This window comes from Borostomias antarcticus (assembly GCF_949987555.1).
Source record: "Borostomias antarcticus genome assembly, chromosome: 11".
Classification (NCBI taxonomy): Eukaryota; Metazoa; Chordata; class Actinopteri; order Stomiiformes; family Stomiidae; genus Borostomias; species Borostomias antarcticus.
The window spans coordinates 9,659,560-9,686,828 of NC_140244.1; the positions used below are offsets into that span (position 1 = coordinate 9,659,560).

At 45.6% G+C, this 27,269-nt stretch overlaps 1 protein-coding gene across 1 annotated transcript; it reads right to left on the reverse strand.

Annotated features, from left to right (window-relative positions):
* Window positions 1–375: 375 nt before the first annotated feature.
* Window positions 376–26,673, reverse strand: prkcda (protein kinase C, delta a). The gene is made up of 18 exons (XM_084445241.1): window positions 26,607–26,673; window positions 23,085–23,214; window positions 13,907–14,106; window positions 13,656–13,722; window positions 12,861–13,029; window positions 12,140–12,171; window positions 11,665–11,750; window positions 10,766–10,895; window positions 10,433–10,533; window positions 9,734–9,830; window positions 8,800–8,930; window positions 8,307–8,480; window positions 7,820–7,911; window positions 4,403–4,465; window positions 4,146–4,284; window positions 3,803–3,991; window positions 1,523–1,651; window positions 376–1,349 (listed from the first exon to the last, which is right to left on the reverse strand). The coding sequence occupies exons 2-18, from the start codon at window positions 23,191–23,193 to the stop codon at window positions 1,191–1,193; spliced, it is 2,067 nt and encodes a 688-aa protein (XP_084301367.1). The 5' UTR covers window positions 23,194–23,214; window positions 26,607–26,673; the 3' UTR covers window positions 376–1,190.
* Window positions 26,674–27,269: the final 596 nt, after the last annotated feature.

The window sequence follows — 27,269 nt, forward strand, 5'->3', positions numbered from 1 at the left end:
CATCGTAGTCACACGTCATCACATCGATTTTCAGTAATGATGCGAATGAGCCACCAGGGGGCGCAGTCACTCCACGGCTATCCGAAAAAAGTGTTGACCATGTGTGTGTGCAGAACCGTCTTTGCCGTGTATGAATCTGTCTGGTTCATTTTATACAGCTCTTTGCCACCGTGACTACTTTGAACTGTTTATTGAAATAGGTTCTTATGCCAAGAACAGAAAGACCGAAGACTTTGAGAGTCGATGGTTTTTTATTAAGATGTAAAAGATGGAGACAGTAAAAAAGCACATCATTGTAGCGCACCAATAATATACATGTTACGACAATATACATATATAGATCTATATTTACAGCAGTTCAATAGCTCCCTTTCAAATAAACAAGAGTCAGGTAGCTTCTCGGACAGTATGCACCTGTTCATTCCCACCAAATAACAACGAAATGTCTGTGAATGAGATCATATTTCATAAGAGGGATATAATAGCCTGGTTAACCAGAGTGTGGTTACCAACCAACTCACCACCATTACCTGGGGCAGGCATTTTTACTCGGTTACACTCACAAGGTCAGACTGGTCTACCAAGTTAAACAGCAGTTGCTCTGTCTATACTTGGTCTTCTTAACACTACATGGCACAGTCCAGTGAACCGCAAGCAACACAAACCTCTCTAATTCACTGATAGGGGGTTCCTCATGCAGTGTGACTGACTAACATGAAGGAGTCACATCTTCCAAAATCACACATTCATTGGAAGGGGAGATTTGAGAGGTGATCAGTGTTGGTATGAGGTCTTTGGACATGCAGGCAGCTCACTCATACATCATCACCACACTCCCAGCCCCACACCAATACAGTAATCTACATACAGCCCACAAACACATTGACACCCTAGCATGCACACAAAACTATAACCTAATCTATCTGTACAGAGGACCATTCCTGGAAGTGTTACTCATGTGGTTTCTACAAGTACCAGAGAAGGACTGTTTGTGCTTAATTATAGTACAGTCACACAAAATACTGAACACGGTACAACTCACTCAGTTTCAGGTTTGATCACATGACAGAAAAGACAGCTTGACGAACTGACCCTAAAACAGTAATAATACAACCCTAGTTTCACCTCTCCCCTTTGAACCCTGTGATGTCACAGAGCCCGAGGTGGGGATTGGTCAGAAGGCCCGCTCGTCACTTTTCCAGGAGGCTCTCCATCTCGGGGTTGATGAAGGAGAAGCCGTCAAAAGCCGATTGGTCCATGGAGTCAATGAAGTTCTTGTCGCTGTGGGAGAGGCGTGGCTTCTCACTAAGGAATTCACGGTCGAAGTTGCTGCAGTCGTTGGGAGCTTTCTGCAATTGGTTTAAAGTCAGAAAAGGTTGGTCAACAAACATAGTAAACCACACAGGGATAATACAAACTGCTCTCTGTATCCATGTTAATAATAATAATACAAACTGCTCTCTGTATCCATGTTAATAATAATAATACAAACTGCTCTCTGTATCCATGTTAAAGCCCGTACCACTTTGGGTCTGAAGGGTGGTTCCACCTCCCTCCTTTCCAAGGCCGGCCAGCTGATGGTCTTGAATAAGGGGTGCGCACGGATATTACCCACAATGCCTAGCCTGCGAGTGGGGTCCCTTTCAAACAACTGCAGGGGTAGAAGAGAGAAAAACAATGAGTGAGGCATGCTGGGTAAACAGAGATAGAGAGAGAGACAGGTGGTCGTTTAGAGCAGCGTTTCCTAAACCTTTCTTCTGGAGACCCATATTATTTTAAAAATAACAAACCATTGCGATCCAATTCATGATAGGCCTTATATAGCGAGAACAAATTTGTGTCTAAATTAAAGTTCTTGACCATTTTTCCTGTCATTTCTGCACCAGCCATTTCAAATAGATAAGCCTAACTTTGATAAATCACAACTTGTTTTATGCATGTGTAATTGAAAACATACACATATTAAATACTTTAGAAATTAGACCAAATAAATACATTTAGGCAGAGCTAACAGGCTGTCTCATTGTCTTTATTTTCTCTCATCAATAGCCTAAAGCAAACAGAATGCAGGCTACGCTAGCCTTTAATGCTGCAATGTTAAGATTATCAGAGCAATAAGAACATTAAGTACTATCAAAAACATGCTTCTTGTTGAAAGTTTTGCCGAATATCCATGCCATCCATCACTGGATGAGGAAGCCTGTAAAGTGTAAATCGAGCAGGAGCCTGTCTGTCTGTTCACAGTGCATTTCTCCGCTCCAGTCACCAAGCCATTCTGCTCTTCTGCACTTTATTCACACAAATTCGCTCACGGCTCGTGGAAAAATAGACCGGACACGGAAACAATCGCTGCAGTTTGCACAGAGAAAACCAAGTTCCTTCATGTGGCTCAAAAGACTATGAAAGAAATTCTGTATTTGGTGGCCCAAATAAAATCTCCTGCGACACACGTGGGTCGCGACCCGGTCTGGGAAACACTGCTATTAGTGTTTTCACGATACCAAAATTATGACTTCGATACGATACCTGCCCAAAATGTCTCGATACCGATACCGAAACGATACCACGGCGAAAATCTAAAACATAAGGAAAAGTAATGGAATAATAGATGACAGAACATGGAACTTTAAATTGTTGGCTTTTTTTTAGTGCTCTGTTCGTCTTTTTGCATCTTTTGAGTCTTTATCATATTTCCTGTAGCTTTCAAACACAGCTGGAAGGGAAGGTTGCCTCAACTGGGTGGTTTGGGATTGTGCTGGCTTCTGTTTGTTTGTCTGTGTGGGGAGAAATCAATAAATGATGCCTATGTTGTTGTTGTTATAATTGTCTCACGGTTAACAGTTCTCTCGCTCTAGGAGGTCGGAGCAGGTATTGATTTTTTTGTCACACGTGCGCTAGGCAGAGAGCTAGGCTTGCAGCCAGGCTGCAGCTATGCTAACTAAAAGTATCATGCTACGGATGAAAATTAGCTTCTCTAGCCATCATCTGGTGCAATAAATGGCACACATTCAAACATAAGGTAGGCTAAATATCCTTCGGTTGTATTCAGTTACAGTACTGGTGTTGCTGCTGTGTGTGTCTTATCTTCTATCACATTCACTAACCTGTCGCTCTTTGAATTGTTTGTGTAAGTCGGCATGTCTGTCTGCAAGATGCTTTGCCAGGTTGGTCGTATTGGCTCCCTTGGTTTGTATAGATTTGTAGCATCGTTTACAGATGGGCTTTGTAATGTCCGTGGGCTTGCCCTCACTGTCGGCTCTGAAAGCAAAATAATGCCAGATTTCGCTGCGCGCATCAGCTTTATCGACAAGCTGTGGACGGTCAACATTTGTACTTGTAGCCATCTCAGGTTAGCTACCGTCCTCTCGAAGATGCTGCGCGCATATGAGGGGGAAAAAAACTGTTGCGCTGCTCGCTGCAGAGTGACAGAGCGAGGAGAGAGAGAGAGCGCGCACACCATGGCGCACACCCACACACACATACAGCCCCGCGACTTGGGGATCTTGGGAGAGAGAAGCAGAGCGCTATTAGCCTACAAACAAACACGGCTTCACTGTCACATGAACGCAACTCAATATATACGGCTCTTATTAAAACACTGTCTTTCTTAAAGTATCGATACTTTAAAGTTGGGTATTGTACCGTTTTTGACGACAGAGTATCGCGGTACTTTTCTAGTATCGATACACCGTGCAACACTAACTGCTATAGAGATGTACTGTACATGCCCCATAGCCCTAAGGAACAGATAGACAGAGGGGTATTAGGTCAGGGAGGTGGGGGGGGGGGGGGGGGTACAGACCCTCTCCATCAGGTCCTTGGCCTCCTTGGTGATCCAGCGTGGGAAGTGGGGCGTGTCCATGCGGATGGACTCAAACAGCTCGTCCTCATCATCGCCATGGAAGGGCGACTGGCCAATCAGCATCTCGTACAGCAGCACGCCGAATGACCACCAGTCAACAGAGAAGGAGTACTGCTGCCCCAGCAGGATCTGATGATGTCATCAAAAAGAGACTCGGTAAACAGCACTGTCACAAACAGACGAATGTGATGTATTATTATAATGCTTAAGTGCTGATCAAGTGAGTATCTGTTTATCTGGTTAAATCTCTGTATCGCAAATATGCTGGGTATCCGTTGGCTACCTCTGGAGCAATGTAATCAGGAGTTCCACAGAAGGTCGTGGCCCTGTTCTCTCCAAACACATTCTCCTTGCACATGCCGAAGTCTGCTATCTTGATGTGTCCCTCGTGATCCAACATCACGTTATCCAACTTCAGATCTCTGAGAGCAGGAAGGCAAAAGGTAGAACAGGGAAAGATGGTGACTTTTTTGGGGGAGTCGTTGGAGTTTTCTACGTCAGGAGAAAGGCATGCGTGTGTGCGTGTGTGTCATGCTCTACCTGTAGATGATCCCCTTTGAGTGCAGAAACTGAAGGCCACAGATGATCTCAGCAGAGTAGAACCTGGAGGGAGACAGACAACAGAGGACAGGGAAGAGAGAGAGAGAGAGAGAGAGAGAGAGAGAGACATCATCACTGGCCCTGGTGAGCTGGGAGCTGAGGACCCCAGGCCCTGCTGCTGACCGTGTTGTTGAGTGAGTGCCTGAATTATTGAAGAGTCCAATAAAGAACCATGAGCTGGCAAACGCCCCAAAATGCATGTAGATAATAAACCGAGCAAAGATGAAGATGGAAAAAGTCGCCATTTAAATGAGCGGGAGCATGAATGCAGTGCAGGACTGTAGAGAGTGTGTGACTTTCTTCATTTTCACATGGTGAATTATTGAAGAGGCCGTTTGTATTGGAGAGCTCCAGTGAGGAATGCTGTTCCACTGAGAAACCCGAGAGCCGCAGCAGCAGCCAAAAGCAGCCAGGCTCCGGCCTGGGATCAGGGATCAGCCAATCACTGACCTGCTTCACTTATCACCAACCTTAAGGGGAAACTGATTGGCTCCCAACAGGATGAACAGGTTTACCCCTGGAAAAGAGGATTAAGTGGGTTGGACTGACTGATCGACTGATTGGCTGACTGATCGACTGACTGATCGACTGACTGGATGACTGACTGACTGACTGACTGACTGACTGACTGACTGACTGATCGACTGACCGACTGATCGACTGACCGACTGATCGACTGACCGACTGACCGACTGATCGACTGACTGATCGACTGACTGATCGACTGACTGATCGACTGACTGATCGACTGACTGACTGACTGACTGACTGACTGACTGACTGGTTGACTGGTTGACTTGACTGTTTAGTTGATAGAGACTGGGTTTTGTCCAGACAGTCCACTTTTCTAACTCTTCCTCACCAGTAATGATCACAAACCAGGTAATCACATCACATGTATCATTGTATCAACACGCACACACATGTACACACACACACACACACACACACACACACACACACACACACACACACACACACACACACACACACACACACACACACGAGTTGTGTGTAGTGGTGTATAAATTGAGCGTTTCATAAGAAAAGAAAAAAAGTGTCGCCCACTCTGGCTCCATATGCAGTTATTTCCCTGATGTTTTGGCCTGTTGGCCTTCTTCAGAATCTCTAAATGCGCTGTGTCAGGGTTATGGGTCTGTGTGATCCAGGGTGAACAGTCTGGCCGCTGATCAACTGGCGCTTTGTGCCGCGATACTCCGGCTGGAAACTACGGTTCAGACTTTGCACAGGGGAAAAAAACGATTGCATAACCAGGAAACCAAACCCATGAGAGACTTTCCACTCCGAGCTGCCAGCTTGCACTGTAGAATACACGCACGCACGCACGCACGCACAGTACAGTACAGTACAGGCACACACAGCATCTGGTTAATCATTAATACAGAGGGCGAAAAACTACATGGTATCCCTCTCTCCCTCTCTCCCTCCCTCTCCCGAGGACAGACTGTATTGAGCGGATGCCAGAGCAGGATCAGGTCTCCCAGCAGATGCCAGATCAGTGTCAGGTTCCTCAGGCTTTAGTAGTAGTGGATGTCTCCTGTCATCTCCCCTGTCTTCTACTCATAGAGGGTTAGGGTTGAGGCTCCTAAACAAATGGTCAGCAGCTTAACACTGTTTAAAACCACGTGTTTACTTGTTCATTTAAAAAGCCACAATCGTTAACATCGACACATGCCTCTTTCTTTTTCTCACTTAGAAAAGGGGGAGAAACATCCTGTTTATTTGGAGGGAATCCTGCTAAGAGACTGGTGACACACACACACACACAGTGCACACACACACGCAGCGCACGCGCACGCACGCACGCACACACGCGCACACACGCGCACACACACACACACACAAGCTGCTCTCTCCTTACAAGGCCAGCCCATCACTGTGACCAATGGAAATAGGCCAACCTATAATCCTACACAGAACTGAGTCAACTAGGGCATAGCCCTATATACAATGTACACGCACACGCACACGCACACACACAGTACATGCACGCCAACACACATATGCACAGACACACACACAGAATAAACATAATCTTTGATTTATAGGTATCTGGTTTTCTTCAGAACATCTGTGGGTCTGTGTGTGTATGTGTGCGAGTGTGTGAGAGTGAGTAACATTGACAGTTGGCCTGTCTGCCTGCCTGTGTGGCTGGAGGTACTCACCGTGTGTGTGTGTGTGTGTGTGTGTGCGTGCTAGGGGTGTAACGGTACTCAAATATCACGGTTCTGTACGTACCTCGGTTTTAAAGTGACGGTTCAGTTCATTTTCAGTACAGCAAGGAAAAAAAAAGCACAATATAAAATTGCTTGTCTTTATTACAGTATAGCATATATTATGAACTTTTGTAAACATCAACAGTCACTTGCCTCTTGTGCCTCCCCCTCTCCCCCCCGCTTGTGTTGGGAACAAGGTGTCTACTCTACTCAAGGTGTCTACTCTACTCAAGGTGTCTACTCTACTCACTGTTCAGTTGTGATGAGACGTTTCTGGCAAAACATCAAACTTGATGACTCTACCAATACCATCGACTCGCACCAAATATGAATATCACCTCTGCAAGGGGAAAAAACTATGTGGAACGTTTGCCCCTCCACCGAGATCAATTTTGGCCATAAAAGCCATAATATAGCCGATCATATACAGTGATCTTAATTATGGGGGATTTTCCTGTGGACTCATCCTGCCACATTCTTAACCTTGATTCACACAGGCTACTGCACACGGCCGCTGAAGCACCGAATATGTCAACGAATATCAAAGCTTCCTAACGTAAGCTATTCTGTCTAGCTACACTAGCTAGCTAGCTACATATATATAATATTGGTCAACTATGCCAGCTGGGCTAGCTGGCTAGCTAACATAACATTAGCTGGCTAGATTTACATGCTTGCTAATAGCTTATTTGAAGGGTTGTGTCTCCGGATTGATTCTATTCAGCTGTTTCCTACAGGGCACATTCGTGTTTTAAGGGCACGGAGAGGAGGGGAGGGGAGGGGCTTCAGACGGGACTGCGTTGTTGTGAGAGAATTGCGAGGGCGAGAGGAGCTGAGCGAAACAACGCGCCGTGCGCAGGGACGACGAAATAAGACTTTATAGTAAAGAAAAATAGGGTGAGGCGGAGACAAAACAGATTTGCAGTCTCGCCGTGTCGGAACTCGGATCCGGTATGTTCCACACGCAGAACAAGCCTGGTAAACTGGTATAGATAAACATGGTAAACTGCACCGTCGGTACACGTCTGCACCGCACCCAAGGTCCTGTACCGAAACGCTTCAGTACGAATACGTTTACCATTACATCCCTGGTGTGTGTGTGTGCGTGTGTGGTACTCACGTAGATCTGTACAGGTCAAAGCGTCCCTTCTCCTGAATATGAAACATCAGGTCTCCCCCATTCAGGTACTCCATCACAAAGAAGAGATGCTCCTGTTAACAGTTACAGTCAGGAAGTCACCATCAATACCACCCAGGCCTTGAATACCACTTCAATGAAAAGATACATGAATTACAGATCATAAGGAATTCATTAAGTAACTTCACTACATATATAAACTGCATTACAAAGTGGTTAAGGTATTCATAATCTGTCCAAAGGGGAGTGGAGAGAAGCAGACAACAAACTGGTTAGATGATGGATTGTGTGTGTCTGCGTGTGTGGATGTGTCTGCGTGTGTGTGTGCATGTGTGTGTGTGCATGTGAGTGTGTGTGTGTGTGTGTGTGCATGCATGCACGTGTGGGTGGGTTTGTCTGTCTGTGTGTGTGTGTGTGTGTGTGTGTGTGTGTGTGTGTGTGTGTGCGTGTGCGCGTGTGACTATGTGACCTTGGTCTGGAAGGTGGAGTAGAGATGTGTGAGGAAGTGGTTGTCCCAGGCCAGGGCCAGGACTCTCTTCTCCACCATGGTGCACTCAACGTCATCATCCATCAGAACCACATCCTTCTTCAGGGCCTTCACAGCAAAGTACTCCCCACTGCCCTTCAACTCTGCTAGTAGGACCTGAGGAGAGGAGAGGAAGACAAGGAAAGGAGGAGGGGAGGAGAGTGGAGGAGGGGAGAGGAGAGGAAGGGAGAGGAGGGGAGGAGAGGGAGAGGAGGAGAGGAGGAGGGGAGAGGAAGGGAGAGGAGAAGAGATGAGAGGAAGAGAGAGAACTCTTAGTAGTTATGACCTCTTACAGATCCTGGTAGTGAATGTACTGTATGTTACCACGGCGATGCCTAAGAGGAAAGTACATCCACACGCTGGATTAAAGCTCCCAATACTTTATTCCATGAGCAACGTTTCGACCACACAGGGTCTTGGGGCGGAGGGTGCCTACCTTGCCAAAGCTGCCCTTGCCCAGGACCTTGTGGAGGATGAAGTTTTCAACGTTGATGTGGGTCAGGTGTGTGAGACGCGAGGGCGGCCGCGGGCTGGACCCCTCCCACAGCCGGCCGTACGGGGCGCCGTCTGGGACAAGCAGCACCACCATCATTATGGAGGGAGGCACCGATATGAACATTCCGATACCGATAACAGATACAGTATTAACATTGCTGTCGTGGCCGCTAATTTATATTAGCCGTCTTTGAGTACTTTGAGTATTAACTGTCTGAGTACTTTGAGTACTTTGAGTATTAAGCGTCTTTGAGTACCTAGAAAAGCGCTATATAAAACCGATCTATTATTATTATTATTATTATTATTATTATTAACCGATATCAATACGTTCTGTTTAAAAACAAGTTTCTATGATAGTCAAATGTTATACATACTGAAAAACACATGGAAACACTGTCTCTATTTCCAAAACATTCGTAAAAGCCGATAAACCACAGATTTACTGCATTGTTTCCTCTCAAAAACAATACACACAACAGCAGCTAGACAGAAATAATTATGAGCTGTTCACATCGGGCCGATACCGATATATTAAAAGATGACTAACATCGGCCGATACGATATATTAAAAGATGACTAACATCGGCCGATACCGATATATTAAAAGATGACTAACATCGTCCGATATCAATATATTAAAAGATGACTAACATCGGCCGATACCGATATATTAAAAGATGACTAATATCGTCCGATATCGATATATTAAAAGATGACTAACATCGGCCAATATGATTGCCGATATATCGTGCATCACCATCATTATGTTGTCCAAACATCTTACTTTGCACACACCATTTTCTCCAAATTATTACACCAACATAATACCAGATGAATATGATGAAAACACACTCACACACACACACACTGACCGTTGACATCCAGTGCCACAGAGTTCCTAGAGACCTCCTCGTAGACTCCTATATCAGGAAGATTTGGCTGGTTTGGGTCTGAACGTCGGGTGGATTTCTTAAAGATGGACAGAAGACAGATAGAGGGAGAGAGAGAAAGAGAGACAGAGAAATGTCTTTTTTCAGTTTGACATGTGTGAGGGGGACAGGACTCATTATCAGTTCCTGTAACTCAACCAGAGAGAGCACTAGTATTGTTACTGTAACTCAACCAGAGAGAGCACTAGTATTGTTACTGTAACTCAACCAGAGAGAGCACTAGTATTGTTACTGTAACTCAACAAGAGAGAGCACTAGTATTGTTACTGTAACTCAACCAGAGAGAGCGCTAGTATTGTTACTGTAACTCAACCAGAGAGAGCGCTAGTATTGTTACGGTAACTCAACCAGAGATAGCGCTAGTATTGTTACTGTAACTCAACCAGAGAGAGCACTAGTATTGTTACTATAACTCAACCAGAGAGAGCACTAGTATTGTTACTGTAACTCAACCAGAGAGAGCACTAGTATTGTTACAGCAGTCTCACATCCTTAAACACAGAGGAAGCAGCTCTTACAGCTGGGCTCTGCTGTCACACACTGGGGGACATGTCTGTCAGCACCCACACACACTCACATAGGAGACACACACACACACACACACACACACAGATTACCCACCTGACTGACTTGTGTAAGTGCTTCAGCTAGTAGTTTCTGGTTGATTCCACAGAGGTTGGCCACTTTATCCTGACACTTGTGGTGGACATTCATGGCACAATCTAGAAGGGAGAACAAAGAATCGTTTATACCTGAGTACCGGGGTTTCTGTACGTCTGAAGCCAGTGTGTGTGCGTGTGTGCACACGCACGGGTGTGTGTTTACCTATAGATACAGTATGTTTGGCTTTTGCTTCTTCATCTTCTGTAAAACACTCCTATCACTGTCTAGGGTCTGTTCACACCCACACACACGCACACACACACACACGCACACACAGAGTGTGATCCCTACCTTCACACTTGAGGCCTTGCTTGACCAGACCCCAGAGCAGACTGCCACAGTGGTCACAGAAGGTGGGGCTCATGTAGTTGTGAGTCTTGAAGCGGTGCGGCATGTCGATGTTGAAGCGCTCCTTCTGGAACTGCGGAAACACGTGCGACTTGTCAACGCTGAGGCCCAGGGGCACAAGGGGCGTGCCTCCCAGCCCTGCATACCTGCCTCATCCTTCTCCCCTCTCTCTCTCTCTCTCTTCTCCGTAATGTCTCTCTCCTTTTCACTAGATTCCTTACTCTCTCTCTCTCCCTCTCTGTCCCTCTTGCTTTCTCTCTCTTCCAGGTCCTTGTCCCCGTGTCCTGAGTGTCCTTGTGGTCCCTTTGTCCTTTCTCTGGTCTGGGGGTCTCTGTTTATGCCCCCTGGTCTTAGGTTACACCCATTCTCATCTTTAACTGTGCCACCCCCCTACACACGCACACACACATGCACGCACACGCACACACACACTCTCTCACACACACACACACACACACGCACGCACAAACACACTCACACTCACACACACAATCCTACTTTGTCCAGGTACAGGTATGCAGTGTGTGTAGGTGTGCTCATGGTGTATGTGTGTGTTCTGATCTGATCTGAACGATCTCTGATCCCTTGTATTGATGAATATTGATGAGCAGAGGAGGACCAACTGGTCACAGCACCTGATTGGTGCCCCTAAACCCCCCCCCCCCCCCCCCCGAAACACATGACGTCACAGCCATTGTTCACCTCGTCAGGGGGAGAAGCAGCTGTTTAATCAACAGAGCAGAAAAGACTGAGGTGAGAAAAGACCAAATGGAAGTGAGATGGGGGACACCCAAACAAACATGGTCCCTAAACGGTTGACAGTAGGGCCAGGCCTGACGTACCACGGTATCCCGACTGTTGGCTGCCGTGCCGGTGCATCTGCCGATGATTTTGTCGATACATTTCTTGTGGATGGCTGCATTGCATTCTGGGGGGGGTAGAGGATGAACAGTGAATGTCACACTCCTGGACATAACAACACTTGAAACTGACCTAGGGTCTCTGGAACTCCAGTTACACAGTTCATATCTGTGCCCTGAGGACGTTTTCTTTTTTTTCTTCTTTTTTTTAAGATATTTTAGGGCTTTTCAGCTTTAATGGGATAGGACAGTTGAGAGAGACAGGAAACGTGGGAGAGAGAGAGGGGAGGACATGCGGCACAGGACTCGAGCCGGGAATCGAACCCGGGTCCGCCGCGCAAAGGACTAGCCTTCATATGGGGCACGCCTTATAAATATAAAGCCCTATTTCTTCTGTTATAAGCCTGGGTTGGACCTCAGGTAGATTAGTTCAATAAATAATAAACAATCCACTCACGTCTGCATTTGTAGCCCTGCTTGTTGAGTCCCCTGTGGTGGACAGAGAAAGGCCAGTGAGCTCTCATGACTGGGATTTGAACTTCTCAGTTAATCAGTGCTACTGCCAAGAACATAGAGCACAGACAGTGAGAATGGAACCCTGACAGCTTGAGAACCGCTGTGTCACTGGAGATAAGTCGGTCGCTTCCTTACTATGGAAACCACATTTCCATTTTCAGAGTGACTCAAATTGTACCGTGGTCAACACACACGCACACACACACACGGATATGAGTTACACCGCTGCTTCGACCCACAATCGCTTGGTGTTTCAGTGACTCCACAGGTTACATCATGAAAGAACAGCCGGAGCCACTGCTAGACCCAGACCCAGACCCAGACCCAGACCCAGACACACACACACACACACACACACCAGACATACAAACACTACACCAGACAAAACACAAATACACCACCACAGATGAAGATAGACAGATAGATAGAGACAATCTGTTAAGGCATGAACTCTGACCTGCTCCAGATCCGGTACTCCAGGTCAAAGGTCAGACAGATAGGAGGAGATTTGATACTGTCAAACTAAGAGATTAGCTTGTCTCCCCAGTCTCTCTGCACACACAGCCACACACACACACACACACACACACACACACACACAGCCCCACACACACACACACACACAAACAGTGCAGTGGATGAAGACGGCCGGACTAACTGACCAGACAAACTCCCTGCAGACGGAGCAGAAGGTGGGCTGTCTGAAGAAGGTGGCGATGAACTCGTGGTTCTTGATGAAGTGGATCTTGGCCTGTTTGATGGCGCCTCGTCTGCGGTTCAGGGTGGGCCCCTCCTCCTCCTCCTTCTCCTTCTTCACAGACAGCTTACTCTCTGAGGGAGGAGGCGCACACAGACAGCTTAGTCTCTGAGGGAGGAGGCGCACAGAGAGGCGGGGAGGCGCGTCAGGGAAGCAATGCTCAAAGCCGGATCCAACCCAAAGTACTGTATGTGAATGCAGTGCAGAATGCATGTGAATGTGTGTGTGTGTGTGTGTGTGTGTGTGGAAAGAAGTGCACAACACATGTGAATCTTTGTCATAAGATAAGTTGCAGTAATACTGTCACTTCCCCCTTCTCCAAATGTACCAATAGCTAAACTCCCATAAACATAAACACACACACAAACACATTCTGTGATATGGGGTCTGTTTTCTCTTGGTCCATCTGTTGTCTTGGTGTGGGTACGTTGTTGCGTCCTCCCCCCCTCAGTGAACAGGCCAGAGAGGTCAGACCAGCGAGGACGTGAACAGGCCAGAGAGGTCAGACCAGCGAGGACGTGAACAGATGGCTTCAGTGAGAGGCAATCAAGACTTGAGAAGCGGAGGAGTGGAAAGGTGTGAAGCGGTGATTAATCAGCTGATTCATCATCACCTGAATCAGCCACCCTCATCATCTCACCTGCATCAGCCACCCTCATCATCATCATCTTCATCATCATCATGATTATCATCATCTCACCTGAATCAGCACCCTCCAAGAAGTACTGCACTGCCATCATCACCTTCCCAGAGGGCTGCAGGTCAACCTGAATACACGCACACACACACACACAACCCCCCCCACCACGGTCAGACGCAAACACACACACACACACACACACACACACACACACACACACACACACAAACCCCCCCAAGGTCAGATGCAAACAAACACACACACACACATACAGTAAATATATGTCACACCTGCCCCCTCCCTCATCTTACCCAGAATTCTGCACGTCCATTGGCCTTCTTGCAGCGCTCAGCGAGGACGGACACGCCCACGGTGACGTCGGCCAGCGGTTCCTCAGCCGTCTTCATCAGCAGCACCTGCAGCACGCGGCCCTCGTAGATGTGGGCGTCGAAACTGGACTTCCATGCGGGGAACATGGTGGGCTTCCTCTGGACCAGGGTCTTCCCTCGCTCTGAGGGGGACGGAGGGAGGGAGAGAGGGAGGGGGGGAGGGAGGGAGGGAGGGAGGGAGAGAGAGAGGGAGGGAGGGAGAGAGGGAGGGAGAGAGGGGGGGGAGAGAGAGGGAGAGAGGGAGGGAGGGACGGAGGGAGAGAGGGAGGGAGAGAGGGAGGGAGGGAGGGGGGGGGGGGAGAGGGAGGGGGGTTAGCTCAGATAACGTGAGCCAACTATTCACACCTGGAATGAATATGCGTCTTGGAAGATCTGATTATAGAGTCGGGGCTGGGCATTTTGAGGATGAAGGAGGAAGATAAATAAGAAGTAAAACTGCTGGTCTACGGAAGCCCCTAAGTGTGCATAAAGGCTGAAAGTTAAGCTAAATTAACTTATGCGGACTTATGTGAAGATGAAGAGGAGGATGAGGATAAAGAGGAGGAGACAAATCATAAACACAATGGGTCGGGTTTGAGGTTGCCTCAAAACTCACCTCTTCAAGAAGTACTACCAGGATTGTCCCTCTTAAGAACCTATTGTTTTTTTGTTATTTACTTTTGCACTTTACTTCAAGCACTAGATTATGAGGGCCAAATTCACAAAAGGATTGCGCGGCTTTTGCAGCGGAAAAACCTGTGCAAATGAGACAAAAAAAATAGCATCCAATCCACAAAGCACACGCAAAGGGTGGAAAGCATTGCAAACTGCACCGATGAGCAAATAGCTCCACAGCTGCACCAGGCTCATTTGAATGTATGTTAATTAGGTGCTTCCATACAAAATTGCCCCAAATAAGCCTTGCGTCTGATCCACAAAGACCCTGAGCTAACTGCCACACGTGGTTAGAGGTGCGAATACCGCTTTTGAAAAGCTGGTATTAACTGCAGCAGTCAACGCGCACTCTCTCCTTCTGTCTCTCCTCAGAACTCGTGAAGTTTGAATGATACTGAATTGATATTGGATGTTATTAAGTGTGAAATACATATAGAGGGGGAATTAAAGATAAGTTCAGCCAGCTGTGATGCACAGAAACAAAAAGAACTGATATTTTCTGCAAAAAAGTGTCGTCTGTCGTTTTCATTATGATCAAATATGTGTCCTGAAATATGGAGTAAAGCTTGAAACACTGGGGAAAGATCTGACTATATCCAAGATCTTGTATCTATATATACAAGAACAAATTGCATTCGGCTGGTGGTAAGTGACACACGTATAAGGGGCTGACATGCCCAGGCTCTCCAGGGATCATGGCAGCAGCAAGTGAAGTTTATTAAAGAGACAACCTCTGGCTATTTTCTGCAACTTGTACACTACTGTGATTGGCCTAGTAAGTGAGAATGATGAGAGAGCCTACAGAAAGGAAGTTGAGAACCTCACCCTGTGGTGCCACGATAACAACTAACTCTCTAAATGTCAGTAAGACTAAAGAAATCATTGTCGATTTTAGGAAGACTACAACTGATCACACTCCAATTATCATCGATGGAGCATCTGTGGGGGTTGTTGACAGCTTTAGATTTCTCGGTACACACATCTCAGACACTCTCACATGGTCCCTGAACACCAAGTGCACTCTCAAGAAAGCACAACAGAGATTGTACTTCCTGAGGCGTCTTAAAAAGTTTGGTTTAAGCACCAAAGCGCTCACAAATTTCTACCGGTGCACCATTAAGAGCATTCTCACGTTCTGCATCACGGTGTGGTATGGGAACATGACCTCCCAGGACTGTAGGAAACTACAGAGGGTTGTAAAGACAGCAGCTAGGATCATTGGCACCGATCTGCCTAAACTCCATGACATCTACACTACTCGCTGTAAGAGGAAAGCCTGTACCATCATTAGGGACCCCAGTCAACCTGCCCATACAATGTTCTCTCTCCTTCCATCCAAAAAACGATACCGGAGCATCAAGTCACGTACCACCCATCTCAGTAACAGTTTTTTTCCACAGGCAGTTAGGCTGATGAATCACTGATGCTCCTACTTTTGCTCTATGCACTTTGTCTCTTTGTAATGTCTTAATGTCTTTTGTCGTATTTCATAATGTCTACAGTGTCTTAATGTCTTATTTTGTAATCGCTCCTGTCATATTGTTGTTATGTCTTAAGTTATGTCTTGATGTCGGGCACAGTGCATTTCATTGTATTTTATAATACACATGACAATAAAAAGCCTTGAACTTGAACCATGTCTCTGTGTGCCACTGCCATTTTGGCATGTGGTCTTCCCTGTCCCCTGGGTCGAAAGAAGATTTTTTTTTAAATGCCAAAATCACATAAAAATAGAGACTTATGATATTGCATGCATTATAGGATTAAATTCATCAATGGATCGTCTACAATGACTATTAATAAAGGAGGTCATGTATTCTAAATTAATACTGTAGAGGCGTAGCCAGAAATCATCTGGTGGGTGGGTGGAGGCAAAAAAAAGGGTGGGCAACGAAGCACAATATATGCCCAAGTTATGGTAATAATATTATGTATTAGAGTCTTGAGCATCCTACCCTGAAACATGTACATAACATTGTGCATGGCAAACCATTCACTTTACAGCTGCATTTCTTGGAGCTACAAGGAGTTTCACACTTGCAGCCACACCAGATCATCTTCAGGATGTCTGGAACAAGTTTGACATCTTCTGGTATGGGGATTGGGATCAATGCCCTGTTACTGGTGTCCTTTTTCCAGATTGTTATTGAGATTTCGCCACAGGTACGCTTGGAAGTGGGCCCTCTTTACATTTTCAGTGAACGCTTCCTTTGTTGGAGGTATAGCAGCTAGATTTGGTGAAGACGTGTCCTTTCCCGTTCTTTTTTTCCCAGACAAGTAGCCTTGGACCAACACAATGCAAACTTGAGTTGTGTGTCGCAGCTAATAACTCATGCTACAAAAGTTGTTTTACAGGCCTGGCTTGAAAGGGTTAATACTAATCATTTGGAATGCAATACATTTCCCATCACCCCTTGTATTAAAAAACATTTGATAATGTCAATTGGATGCATTTTATTTATATATTCAGCATGGAATATCATAAGTCTCTATTTTTGTGTGATTTGGGCATTTTCGGGCATGAAGGGGTTAATATCTGAAAATGCTCAAGGGATATCACCGAGCACCCTCTTGTATTTTGAAGTACCCCCAAGCTACAAGAAACAGCAAAGAAAAAAATTCCACCCGACAAAACAAGGTTCATCTATTAATCAGGCTATGGCTCCCGGACTATAGTACATTCAGAAAGACCAGCCCAGTTTTCCAGATGACTGATTAGAATGCTTTATTATACTATTATACTGGGTGTGTTAAGTAGCTGAGCGCTCAGTCAGCGATCAGTGATCAGAATTCATTTAACGGGTTGCTCAGTTACGCTCAGACTGATCTGCTCAGAGCACAAGTGAGAAGTTTTGAACTATGATCTGTTTGAGCCAAACACCACGTCATAATCATCATCACTGAACAAAAAATAAAAATAAAGATGGATGCCGAAAGGTATGGAAGGCTGTCGGATGGCAAAGAAGAACTTCAACGTATACGTGAAGGTAAATAACATTACATTTAAATTCCATTTTGATAATTTGCCGACGTTAGCCAACGTTGTAACGGCAAGGATGTAAGTAAGTAAGTAAGTAAGCTTTATTTATACAGCACTCTTCACAGCACGGATGCACAGAGTGCTTTACAGTAATAAATTAAAATGGCAATACAACACGAGACAAGATTAAAACGACACAGAACAGATAAAACAACAACATTGCGAGCAGCAAGGCGTTATAGATGGCCGAAGGCCTGCCTGAACATGTGTGTCTTAAGAAGTTTTTTGAACATGAGTTCAGTGGATGGCTCTCTCAGGGCCTGGGGAAGAGCGTTCCAGAGTCTTGGCGCCACCGCCTCAAATGCTCTGTCACCCTGAGTTTTTTGTCTGGTCCGGGGCACCGCCAGGAGACCCTGGTCGGATGACCTCAGAGACCGACTCAGAGAGTGAGGGTGTAAAAGTTCTGTGATGTAGGCCGGGGTCTGTCCGTGGAGAGCTCGGTGGGTAAACACCAGGACTTTGAACTCGATCCGGAGGTGAACTGGGAGCCAGTGCAGGGAGGCCAGGATGGGGGTGATGTGGCATGTCTTCTTTGACCTGGTGAGTAGTCTTGCAGCAGCGTTTTGGACTAGCTGAAGTTGTCCCACAGAGGATTTGTTGAGGCAGGTAAACAGTGAATTACAGTAGTCAAGTCGTGATGAAATAAATGCATGGACAGACATTTCTAATTCAGCATGTGATACAATGGACCGGAGTTTGGCAATATTTCTGAGGTGGAAAAAACAGGAACGCGTTAGGTATTTGACATGTTTGTCTAAGTGCATAGACTGATCAAAGAAGACACCCAGGTTTCTAACAGAGGGCCTAACATTTCCCTTGAGGGACCCCATGTGGTTTACCACTGTAGCGGCAGTCTTATCATTTGCAACGATCAGCACTTCAGTCTTGGAGGCGTTCAATTGCAGGAAATTATCCGCCATCCATTTGTCAATGGCCGACAGACAGTCATGAAGGATGCTGAGTCCCTCGACTTTACCGGGTTTAAAAGAGAACTGGAGTTGGATGTCGTCAGCATATAGATGATATTTGACACCCTTGAATGTGCTGATGAGAAGACCGAGGGGGAGCATATATAGGGCAAACAGAGTTGGTGCCAGCACGGATCCCTGTGGCACACCACACGACAAGGGATGGGGGTCCGATTTAAAGGGACCAATAGCCACAGAGAAACTTCTCTCTCTGAGGTAGGAGGCAAACCAACTAAGAGCACTCCCTGTGATGCCCACCCACTCCCTGAGCCTATCCAGCAGGATGCCGTGGTCCACCGTGTCGAACGCTGCGCTGAGGTCTAGCAGGACCAGGACGGAGCATTCGCCGGCGTCAGACGACATCATGATGTCATTGGAGACCCTGAGGAGGGCAGTTTCCGTGGAATGTTGCTTGCGGAACCCGGATTGAAATTTGTCTGAGATGTTATGGTTGGTTAGATAGGTGGTGAGTTGGTTTGCCACCACTTTCTCCAGCACCTTCGAGACAAAGGACAGCTTAGAGATGGGCCTGTAGTTGCTTGGCAGGGAGGGGTCCAGATTGGGCTTCTTGAGCAGCGGCTGAACAACCGCCTGCTTAAAAAGGGCTGGAACCGTACCTGAGGCTAGGGACCTATTTATGATGGTGAGAAGACTGGGGCCCACAGAGGTCATAACTTCCTTCAGCATCGACGTTGGTAAAATGTCTAGGGGGCTTGAGGAAGGTTTCATGGAGCACACCAAGCCTGTTAGGTCCTTTAGGGAGATACTAGAGAAGCTGCTCAGAGCTGAATCCCTGACTTGACAGAGAGGGATGGAGGAGGGGGAGGAGGGAGGGGCGATGTTAGCCCTCACATCAGCAACTTTGTTTATAAAAAACTGGAGAAAAAGATTGCAGTCTTCATTAGAAAGGATAGGTGCAGATGGGAGAGGGGGGCTAACAATACTATTTATAGTACTAAACAACACTCTAGGGTTGTGCTTGGTGGAGGATATAAGTTTGGCAAAATATGCAGCTCTAGTAGTCTTAACCAGTTCGTTAAAATCGACTAAAAGCTCTTTGAGATAGAGACGATGCACTTGGAGGTTGGTAGCTTTCCACAGCCTCTGTTTTGCGGCATTTGCGGCGGAGATCACGAATCTCATCATTCAGCCACGGGGATGAGTTGACAGGGCAAACTTTGCGAGTCAAAATTGGTGCTACGTCATCTAAAACTGCTGTGCAGCGCGAGTTAAAAACATGGAGCATGCGGTCTACGTCATCGTCAGGCGACGTTAAAATATTACAGTCAAAGCTGGCAGTGAAATTATCTACAGCTAAGCTGTTCACAATGCGTGAGCTTTTCATGCGCTTCTCCGGCACAAAATCGTTGTCAAAAGACAGACTAAACAGTATACATTTGTGGTCAGTCACTAGCATCTCTTCAGCGCAAACATCACTGACTTTAAGACCTAACGTAAACACAAGGTCCAAAGTATTGCCCTTGATGTGTGTAGGACCAGTAACATGTTGGCTAAAGTGAAACGACTCAGTAACATTGAGGAAGTTCACAGCAAATGTATCCGAGCTATTATTTATATGAACGTTGAAATCGCCGATCATAAGGATTCTGTCCGGATTCTGATGTTTCTCAGCAGGTCAAAAAAATTTAACATATTGGACCAACGTTAGCTATAGTGGCAGAAAGACAACAGGTGGTGATTAAAGTTCTCGTCTCCTAGCAACTCAGCGCTGTTAGAGCAGACCGTTAAGTGGAAGAAAAAAAACGACCATATACAATAGTTCAGATCAAAAAGTTGACAAAACTAGCACTTTTGAGAAAGTTGATAATTGCTCTACCACCATTTAGGTCATACAATGGATGTGGGTGGGCACATGAAACCGTGAAAAATTATTCAAAAACATGTTAAACTCTCGATTTAAAAGACAAGAAGCTCACCGAGGGGGTAATTGGTGTTCGTTGGTGTTCAGACATCAAATTCGCCATAAAGTATGAATCCTGTAGGGTTTTATTGATCATTTTATGAAATCCATCGACTTGTATTGACGCAACCGTTGTAGCTGTGTAGATCAATCCGCAGAGGGGATTCAGGAAGCGGAACTACTTACGGTAGCTATTGTTATTGTTTATGTTGCTAGGCTACCTAGTTTGCGGACGTTTACACACGTATGTGCTGCGACAAAATAGTTCTATGCTAAAATTTTCAAAAAGCTTTTCCAGATGAACTAGAATCTTACTTTATGGCGAATTATATGTCAGAACGCCAACTAACACCTCGGTGAGTTTCTGGTCTTTGAAATTGAGAGTTTAACATGTTTTTTGAATGATTTTTCACGGTGCCCACCCACATCCATTGTATGACCAAAACGGTAGTAGAGCAATTATCAGACTTTCTCAAAAGTGCTAGTTTTGTCAACTTTTTGATCTGAACCATTGTATATGATCTTAAGTAACCTTAAAACAGGGCTAAACATGATTTTCCCCTTTACTACTCCTTTAATGCACCCACTGTTACGCTCTCTGAAATACTCGATTCTGATTGGACAATCGCACATTCTACCGGTGAATTATTTCTCAATAATTGACCAACGTCAATGGCAACTAAGCAATATTCCCCGCTGCTAAGGGCAACACATTATATGTCTATGGGCGACAGCTGAAAGTTGTCTGAAAGTTTGAACATTCTAAACAATCATGGTTTGGCTGTTCAATCTCTGAAACGGCCCATTGCCCAAGCACATGGAACCATTTTGCTAGCAAAATAAAAAGTGTAGGCTTATAAGTAGCAATGTCGTGGGTAAGTAGGCGTGTAATAAGCGGGATAACTTATGACCTGCCGGTCATTATCGAAAAAGAAGAGCCCTTCAGTGTGTTACAGAACCCCCCGGTTCCCTTTGCCTCAGTGTCCCAAATGCACTGTCAGGTTCTTCTTTTTCAGTCATAACTGGCTGGCCATATGTTATGCCTTACTGTACGTGGTCAATTGTGTCAAATGCAGCACTCAAAGAGAAGGTCATTGTAAGGTCAAGTGTAAGGTCATTTACTATTTTAGGTGGAGCAGTCTCTGTACAGTGATTCGATTTAAAACCTGACTGGAACTTCTCTAGAATACTGTTTTCATTTAAAAAGTAATTTGGTCGATTAAAAACAACTTTTTCAAGTATCTTGCTCATGAAGGGTACAGTAAGTTAGATATAGGCCTGTAATTACTGAGCACGATGGTCTAAATTTAGTTTCTTCAACAGCGGTTTCACAACAGCAGTTTTAAATGTGTTGGGGAATATTCCAGGCTCAAGAGATGTGCCAACTTAATTACTTTTAGAACAGATGTGGAGACACTATTCAAACATTTTTAATTTAGTAGGGACAGGGTCAAGACAGCAAGTTGAAGGTTTACTCTGTCTTACAATCTTAGGGAATTCTGAATACAGGATGCTACTAAAGTCCCTCATAGCTGCCGGCTTCTTACAGGGCAGATCATAGGTGATAGTAGTGTTTCTTACAATACCAACTCTAATAGTTGCTATTTTGTTGTTAAAGAATTGTGCAAATTCCTCACCTTTTGAGGCAGAAGCCAGGCTAAGAATGTCAGAGGCTGGAGAATAACTGGCCCATAGTTGAGAACAGCACCTAGAGTTGCTGCAATTTTCTAGAAGAAGAGAAGTGGCTTCTCTAAATAGCATTGTTACAGGTGGAAATGCGCTCCTTCAAAATGCTACGGTGAATCTCATGTTTAGTTTTTCTCCATACTTGTCCGGCTGTTCTACATAATCTCTTCAGTTCAAGAATAGTGCGGTGATGTTTTATCATGTGACCTCTTTTAAATCTTAATTGGCACAACGCTGTCCAACGCATTACTTCAGTTGCTATTTAAAGCGTCAACCATTTAATTTATCGAACAGTACATTACATGGATCAAAGGAGTTTGCAAGTTCAGAAAATATTCGTTCTGCTGTGGCATCTAAGCGCCTCTCCTGAACTGTTAATGTTTGAGATGCCTTCAACAGAGCATCAAAGAACCCACACTCAGAAACAGTCAAAGTCAGACACTAAAACTTTATTGATGCTTATCCCTTGTGATACTACCAGGTCAAGCATATTACCCAGTCGATAGGTAGCTTCAGTAACAGGTTGTGTTAATGGCTAACTACTGTAAGAGATTCATAAATTCCAGTCAGTACTATTACTTAGTGTAATGTATATAAAAAATCCTATCTCCAATGAGGATTTTTCGGTCCTAACTAGTAAGAATAATAGACATAAGCTCAGAAAATTCAAGAAGAAATCTCATTACAACTGAACTGATTGGAGAAGATTGCTGCTATATCACCCCTTCTTTTGTCCTGTCTTACTACTGTAATAGTAAGTATAATGTCATAATACATTAGGCTATGCACTGTGATTGCATGTACAGTTCATAGTATCATGAATATGCTCACCGGTGGTGAGAGCCTCCTTCATCTTGATGGCGCAGAAGGGGGGGTCCGCCAGGGGGGGCAGCACGCCCAGGTCGTAGGAGTTGAAGGCGATCCGCAAGAAGGGTGCCATGGTGACTAGTCCCTGCGCCACCTGTTCAGAGAGACGGCCAATCAGAAGGTTACCCCGGCTCCATGGCTATCGTGACGCGTTGAACACTCAGCCTGCTGCTCGGACAAATGTTTAACAGCCATGATTCAGTCACATTACCATCTGTACTCTGTGAGTGACACACATACATACACACACATATACCTGTACACACACACACGCACGCACAGAGAATGTCAGTCACATGCTATAGCATCAGTAATGTCCAGCTCACATGACTGTTTTGGTTGATCATTTACAAACCTGTCCTGACAAGCTATACACACTCCTATATGTACAGTATCCTGCCATTCTGAAAACTGGAAAAGAACATGGAGAAAAACATGACACACCCACACACACACACTGCACGCACACACACACACACAGCTGAGAAACAACACCTACTGTATGAAACTGATCCAAAGAAGGACAGAGCAACTCTGAAATGACAGTAAGTGAGTTATACTTAAGATTAACTTTGAATAAGTGAGTTATATTTTAGATTAACTTAAGGTTATACATTCAGAATCTGAACCAAACCCATCTACTGTACACCTGGTTTGACTGTTGTCTAGCACACGTGTGTGTGTGTGTGTGTGTGTGTGTGTGTGTGTGTGTGTGTGTAAAGAAGAATGGACTGTTGAGTTGTGACCTTCTCCAGTCCTAGAGCATAGAACAAGCAATCTCTGCTCTGTCCAGTTTATGTGTGCCCATTCAGTGACCTCATATATTGGCTGGTCACACACACACACACATATATATATACACACACACACACGCACACCTAAGCCCGAGCATGTGACATAACACACAATGTTTACTCAAACTCTTAACTCTTTAACCTAATAATAGGACTACGTCCAGTAAGTCTGCATTATTACAAGCCATCTGGTAAACACATGCTTCCCTCCGAGTGGATCTGCAGTGTGTGAGAGGGTATCTAATACAGCTGCTGCAGCGGTTGGACGCATTTCTCTGCGTTCCTGAGCGCGGCCGGCGAGCCCCAACACGTCCTGAGACTGTCTGCCTGGACTGAGTGCTAGCAGCTAGCTCCTCTGATTGGACGCTTGCGTGCTCCGGCCCCCAGAGCGCCACGCCCACCACCAAGCAGCGCCGCACGCTGAGGGGCGGAAGACGGTGGAAAACAAGGAAGAACACCGAAAAAAGAACAGACGAGAGGAGGAGTAGAAATGAAGTGATGTAGGTGTGTGTGTGCAGTGCACGTGTGTCTGTGCGTATGTGAGCGCATGTGTGTGTGTGCGTTTCAGTGTGTGTGTGTGTGTGTGTGAGTGCATGAGTGCGTGTGAGTGTATGTGTGTCAGGCACAAACACCAATTACCCAGCAACACCCTGCTTTCACGCGAACGTGGCCGGTCTCCGCGCGCACTCGTCACTGTTCTCCTCATGTTCTTTTCCTGTCTTTCTCTGAATCGAGCTGACCGGTGCCGTTCGGTCCGACTGGAAGAGCGCGCTGCTGCGAGTTGTCAGGTGTGTTTGCAGGACTGTGACTGATCCTACTGAAAAACTCACACCCACTTAGCAACCGCAGCATCGACATCAACACAAACATACAATAAGTGTGACTTCATGAGTTATTACTGGCTAAGATAATCAAATACATGAGAGAGAGGGGGTGGAGTGTGTGTGTGTGTGTGAGAGAGAGAGAGAGAGAGAGAGAGAGAGAGAGAGAGAGAGAGAGAGAGAGAGAGAGAGAGAGAGAGAGAGTCACGTAGCCTATACCTAATAAGCACAGTGAAGTGACCAGTCTTGTGGGAGATTCCCCTCTCGTGGGCGATTCAAACTGACCCCCGCCACAGCCCAGCCCGCTCAGCGTTCAGCTCCACGTAACCAGCTGCTCCTCTCCTGGCTGCTCTGTCTGGGTCCAGCCTGCCCAGCCACTGAGCTCAACCATGTTCACAGGAAGTTCCATCTTTTGATCTCTGAGGCATGAAATAAACTCACAAATGCCAGATAACATAAATTCCTAACCCAGACACACACACACACACACACACACACACACATGAACGTTCACACATAAATTCTCTCAGTATCTCTCTCTCTTTCACACACGTACACACACACACGATAGCTGGTAGGAGCAGGCGGGAACGCTGGTAGTAGAAGTGAAGCTTGTATAGGTAAAGCAGACCACTCTGTGTCAGAGGATGTAATGTTCAGTCAAGCTTTTATAGACACAATAGGATAAGAACACAATACTTTTGGGAGCTGGGAGAGACAGGGCTGGACATCAGCCGAAGGTTAAAACACACACACTGTGAAGAGCTGGTGAGTCTTACACACACACACACACACACACACACACACACACACACACACACACACACACACACACACACACACACACACACACACACACACACACACACACACACACACACACACACACACACACACACACACACACACACACACACACTACCACAAATCCTATTGCGAAAAAAGGAAGATGCGCCAGTGTCATCATCATGTTTAACATAGCCTACACTTTGTTGCAATCAGTGTTCTCTCTTCACGTCTCACACTGGTTGTAGGCTAGGATGTGGTTTTATTTCTGTTGGCTGCTTCTAGATAAACGGTGACTAATGCAGTTCAATTTACAAAGGACTTTCCCTTTTCAATCAAACTTGCTTAGACTACAAAATGAGACCAATGTATTTTACATGTCCTAGACCACATGACCCCGCCTCCAAAATCAACCTTTTGTAACAAACCGACAGATCTTGAGAAAGCTCTGGGCATCATTGCCAAAGGTGTTACTTTTTTCGTTATTTCTCTCCACGCCGAGTTAACTGAGCTGATTTCTTTGTAACTAATAATCTTGCAGTAGCCTACTTTGGACAGGTGATACGCGTTTTAACTGTGCTACACAGCACTAATAGAGCCACATTTTAGCTTGATTTACTATGTCCATGCATTGGCTTAACGTCATCATTTCCCAGAAAACAATACAATAGAATCGAGGTCTATAGATTTTGAGCAAGATATTTTCTTACTGTAACAGAAAGTACTGTAATAGGCTACCGTTACATGCCAACTGTAAATCTAGATTTTCTGTTTAGTTTTAGTTGCGGATGTCAGAGCCCGCCAGAACAGTAAAACCTGTCTTTTTCTAGCCTATTCCGTTTCTTTGCAGCCAATGATTCGACTGTTTCGAGGGTTGTGATGAGCATCGCTCCCTGAAGTCATTTTCTGAAGTTTCAACTCTTGTCGACCCTAGAGTTCCTTGAAAACTATTAAAATTGAGGCCACCATATGTCCCCAAAACTTAAGGTTACAAAGAACAACGACCGTTGAAAACGTCGGTGTCAATCAATTCAGACCGATTGATCGGTTTCACACTTTGAGTCATTCGATTTTAATACACTTACCTTGACTTGTAAATGTGGCTATTCTTGTTACTGTGGGTCTGTCGTGGTTCTCCCTCCTGTGTCTCGTTCTGTGATTCCGTCGATTGAGGAAGTGGAGCGCGCTCAAGCTTCTCTGCAAACTGTGTGACGTCGACCAGGTACACACACACACACACACACACACACACACACACACACACACACACACACACACACACACACACACACACACACACACACACACACACACACACACACACACACACACACACACACACACACACACACACACACACACACACACACACACACACACTACACTGCGGACGCACTATAAGACATTATTTAATAGGTGTTCCAATTTGTATCCAGTGTGACAAAGTAGGTTAATCTTGCGTCCTTTGGTCTTGGAGTTCATATGAGCCGAAGTGGATAAGTCTAGCAGGCTGTTCACAAATAGTCAGACATTCATCAATCAACAGTTATATGCTCTTGATGGCAGATTGATCTTGCCTGTCCCCACTCTTCCACTCCACATCATTCTGATTGGCCAATAGCCTCCCTAGGAATGTGTTCTCGCATAGCTCGTTTCCAGGGTAGCCTGCAGTTGAAAGCATGCCGCTGTGTCTGTCCTAGATTCCTAGATTGCCATGTGGGAGAAAAGACTTGGACAGAGTTTTACAT

Coding starts and splice junctions, on each gene's coding strand:
- prkcda (XM_084445241.1), bottom strand. CDS start 23,193: ATGGCACCCTTCTTGCGGATCGCCTTCAACTCCTACGACCTGGGCGTG. Junction 12,172..12,860: donor GTCTGCAGGGAGTTTGTCTG/GTCAGTTAGTCC, acceptor TGTCCACCACAG/GGGACTCAACAAGCAGGGCT. Junction 7,912..8,306: donor ACTCCACCTTCCAGACCAAG/GTCACATAGTCA, acceptor AACTGTTAACAG/GAGCATCTCTTCTTTGTGAT.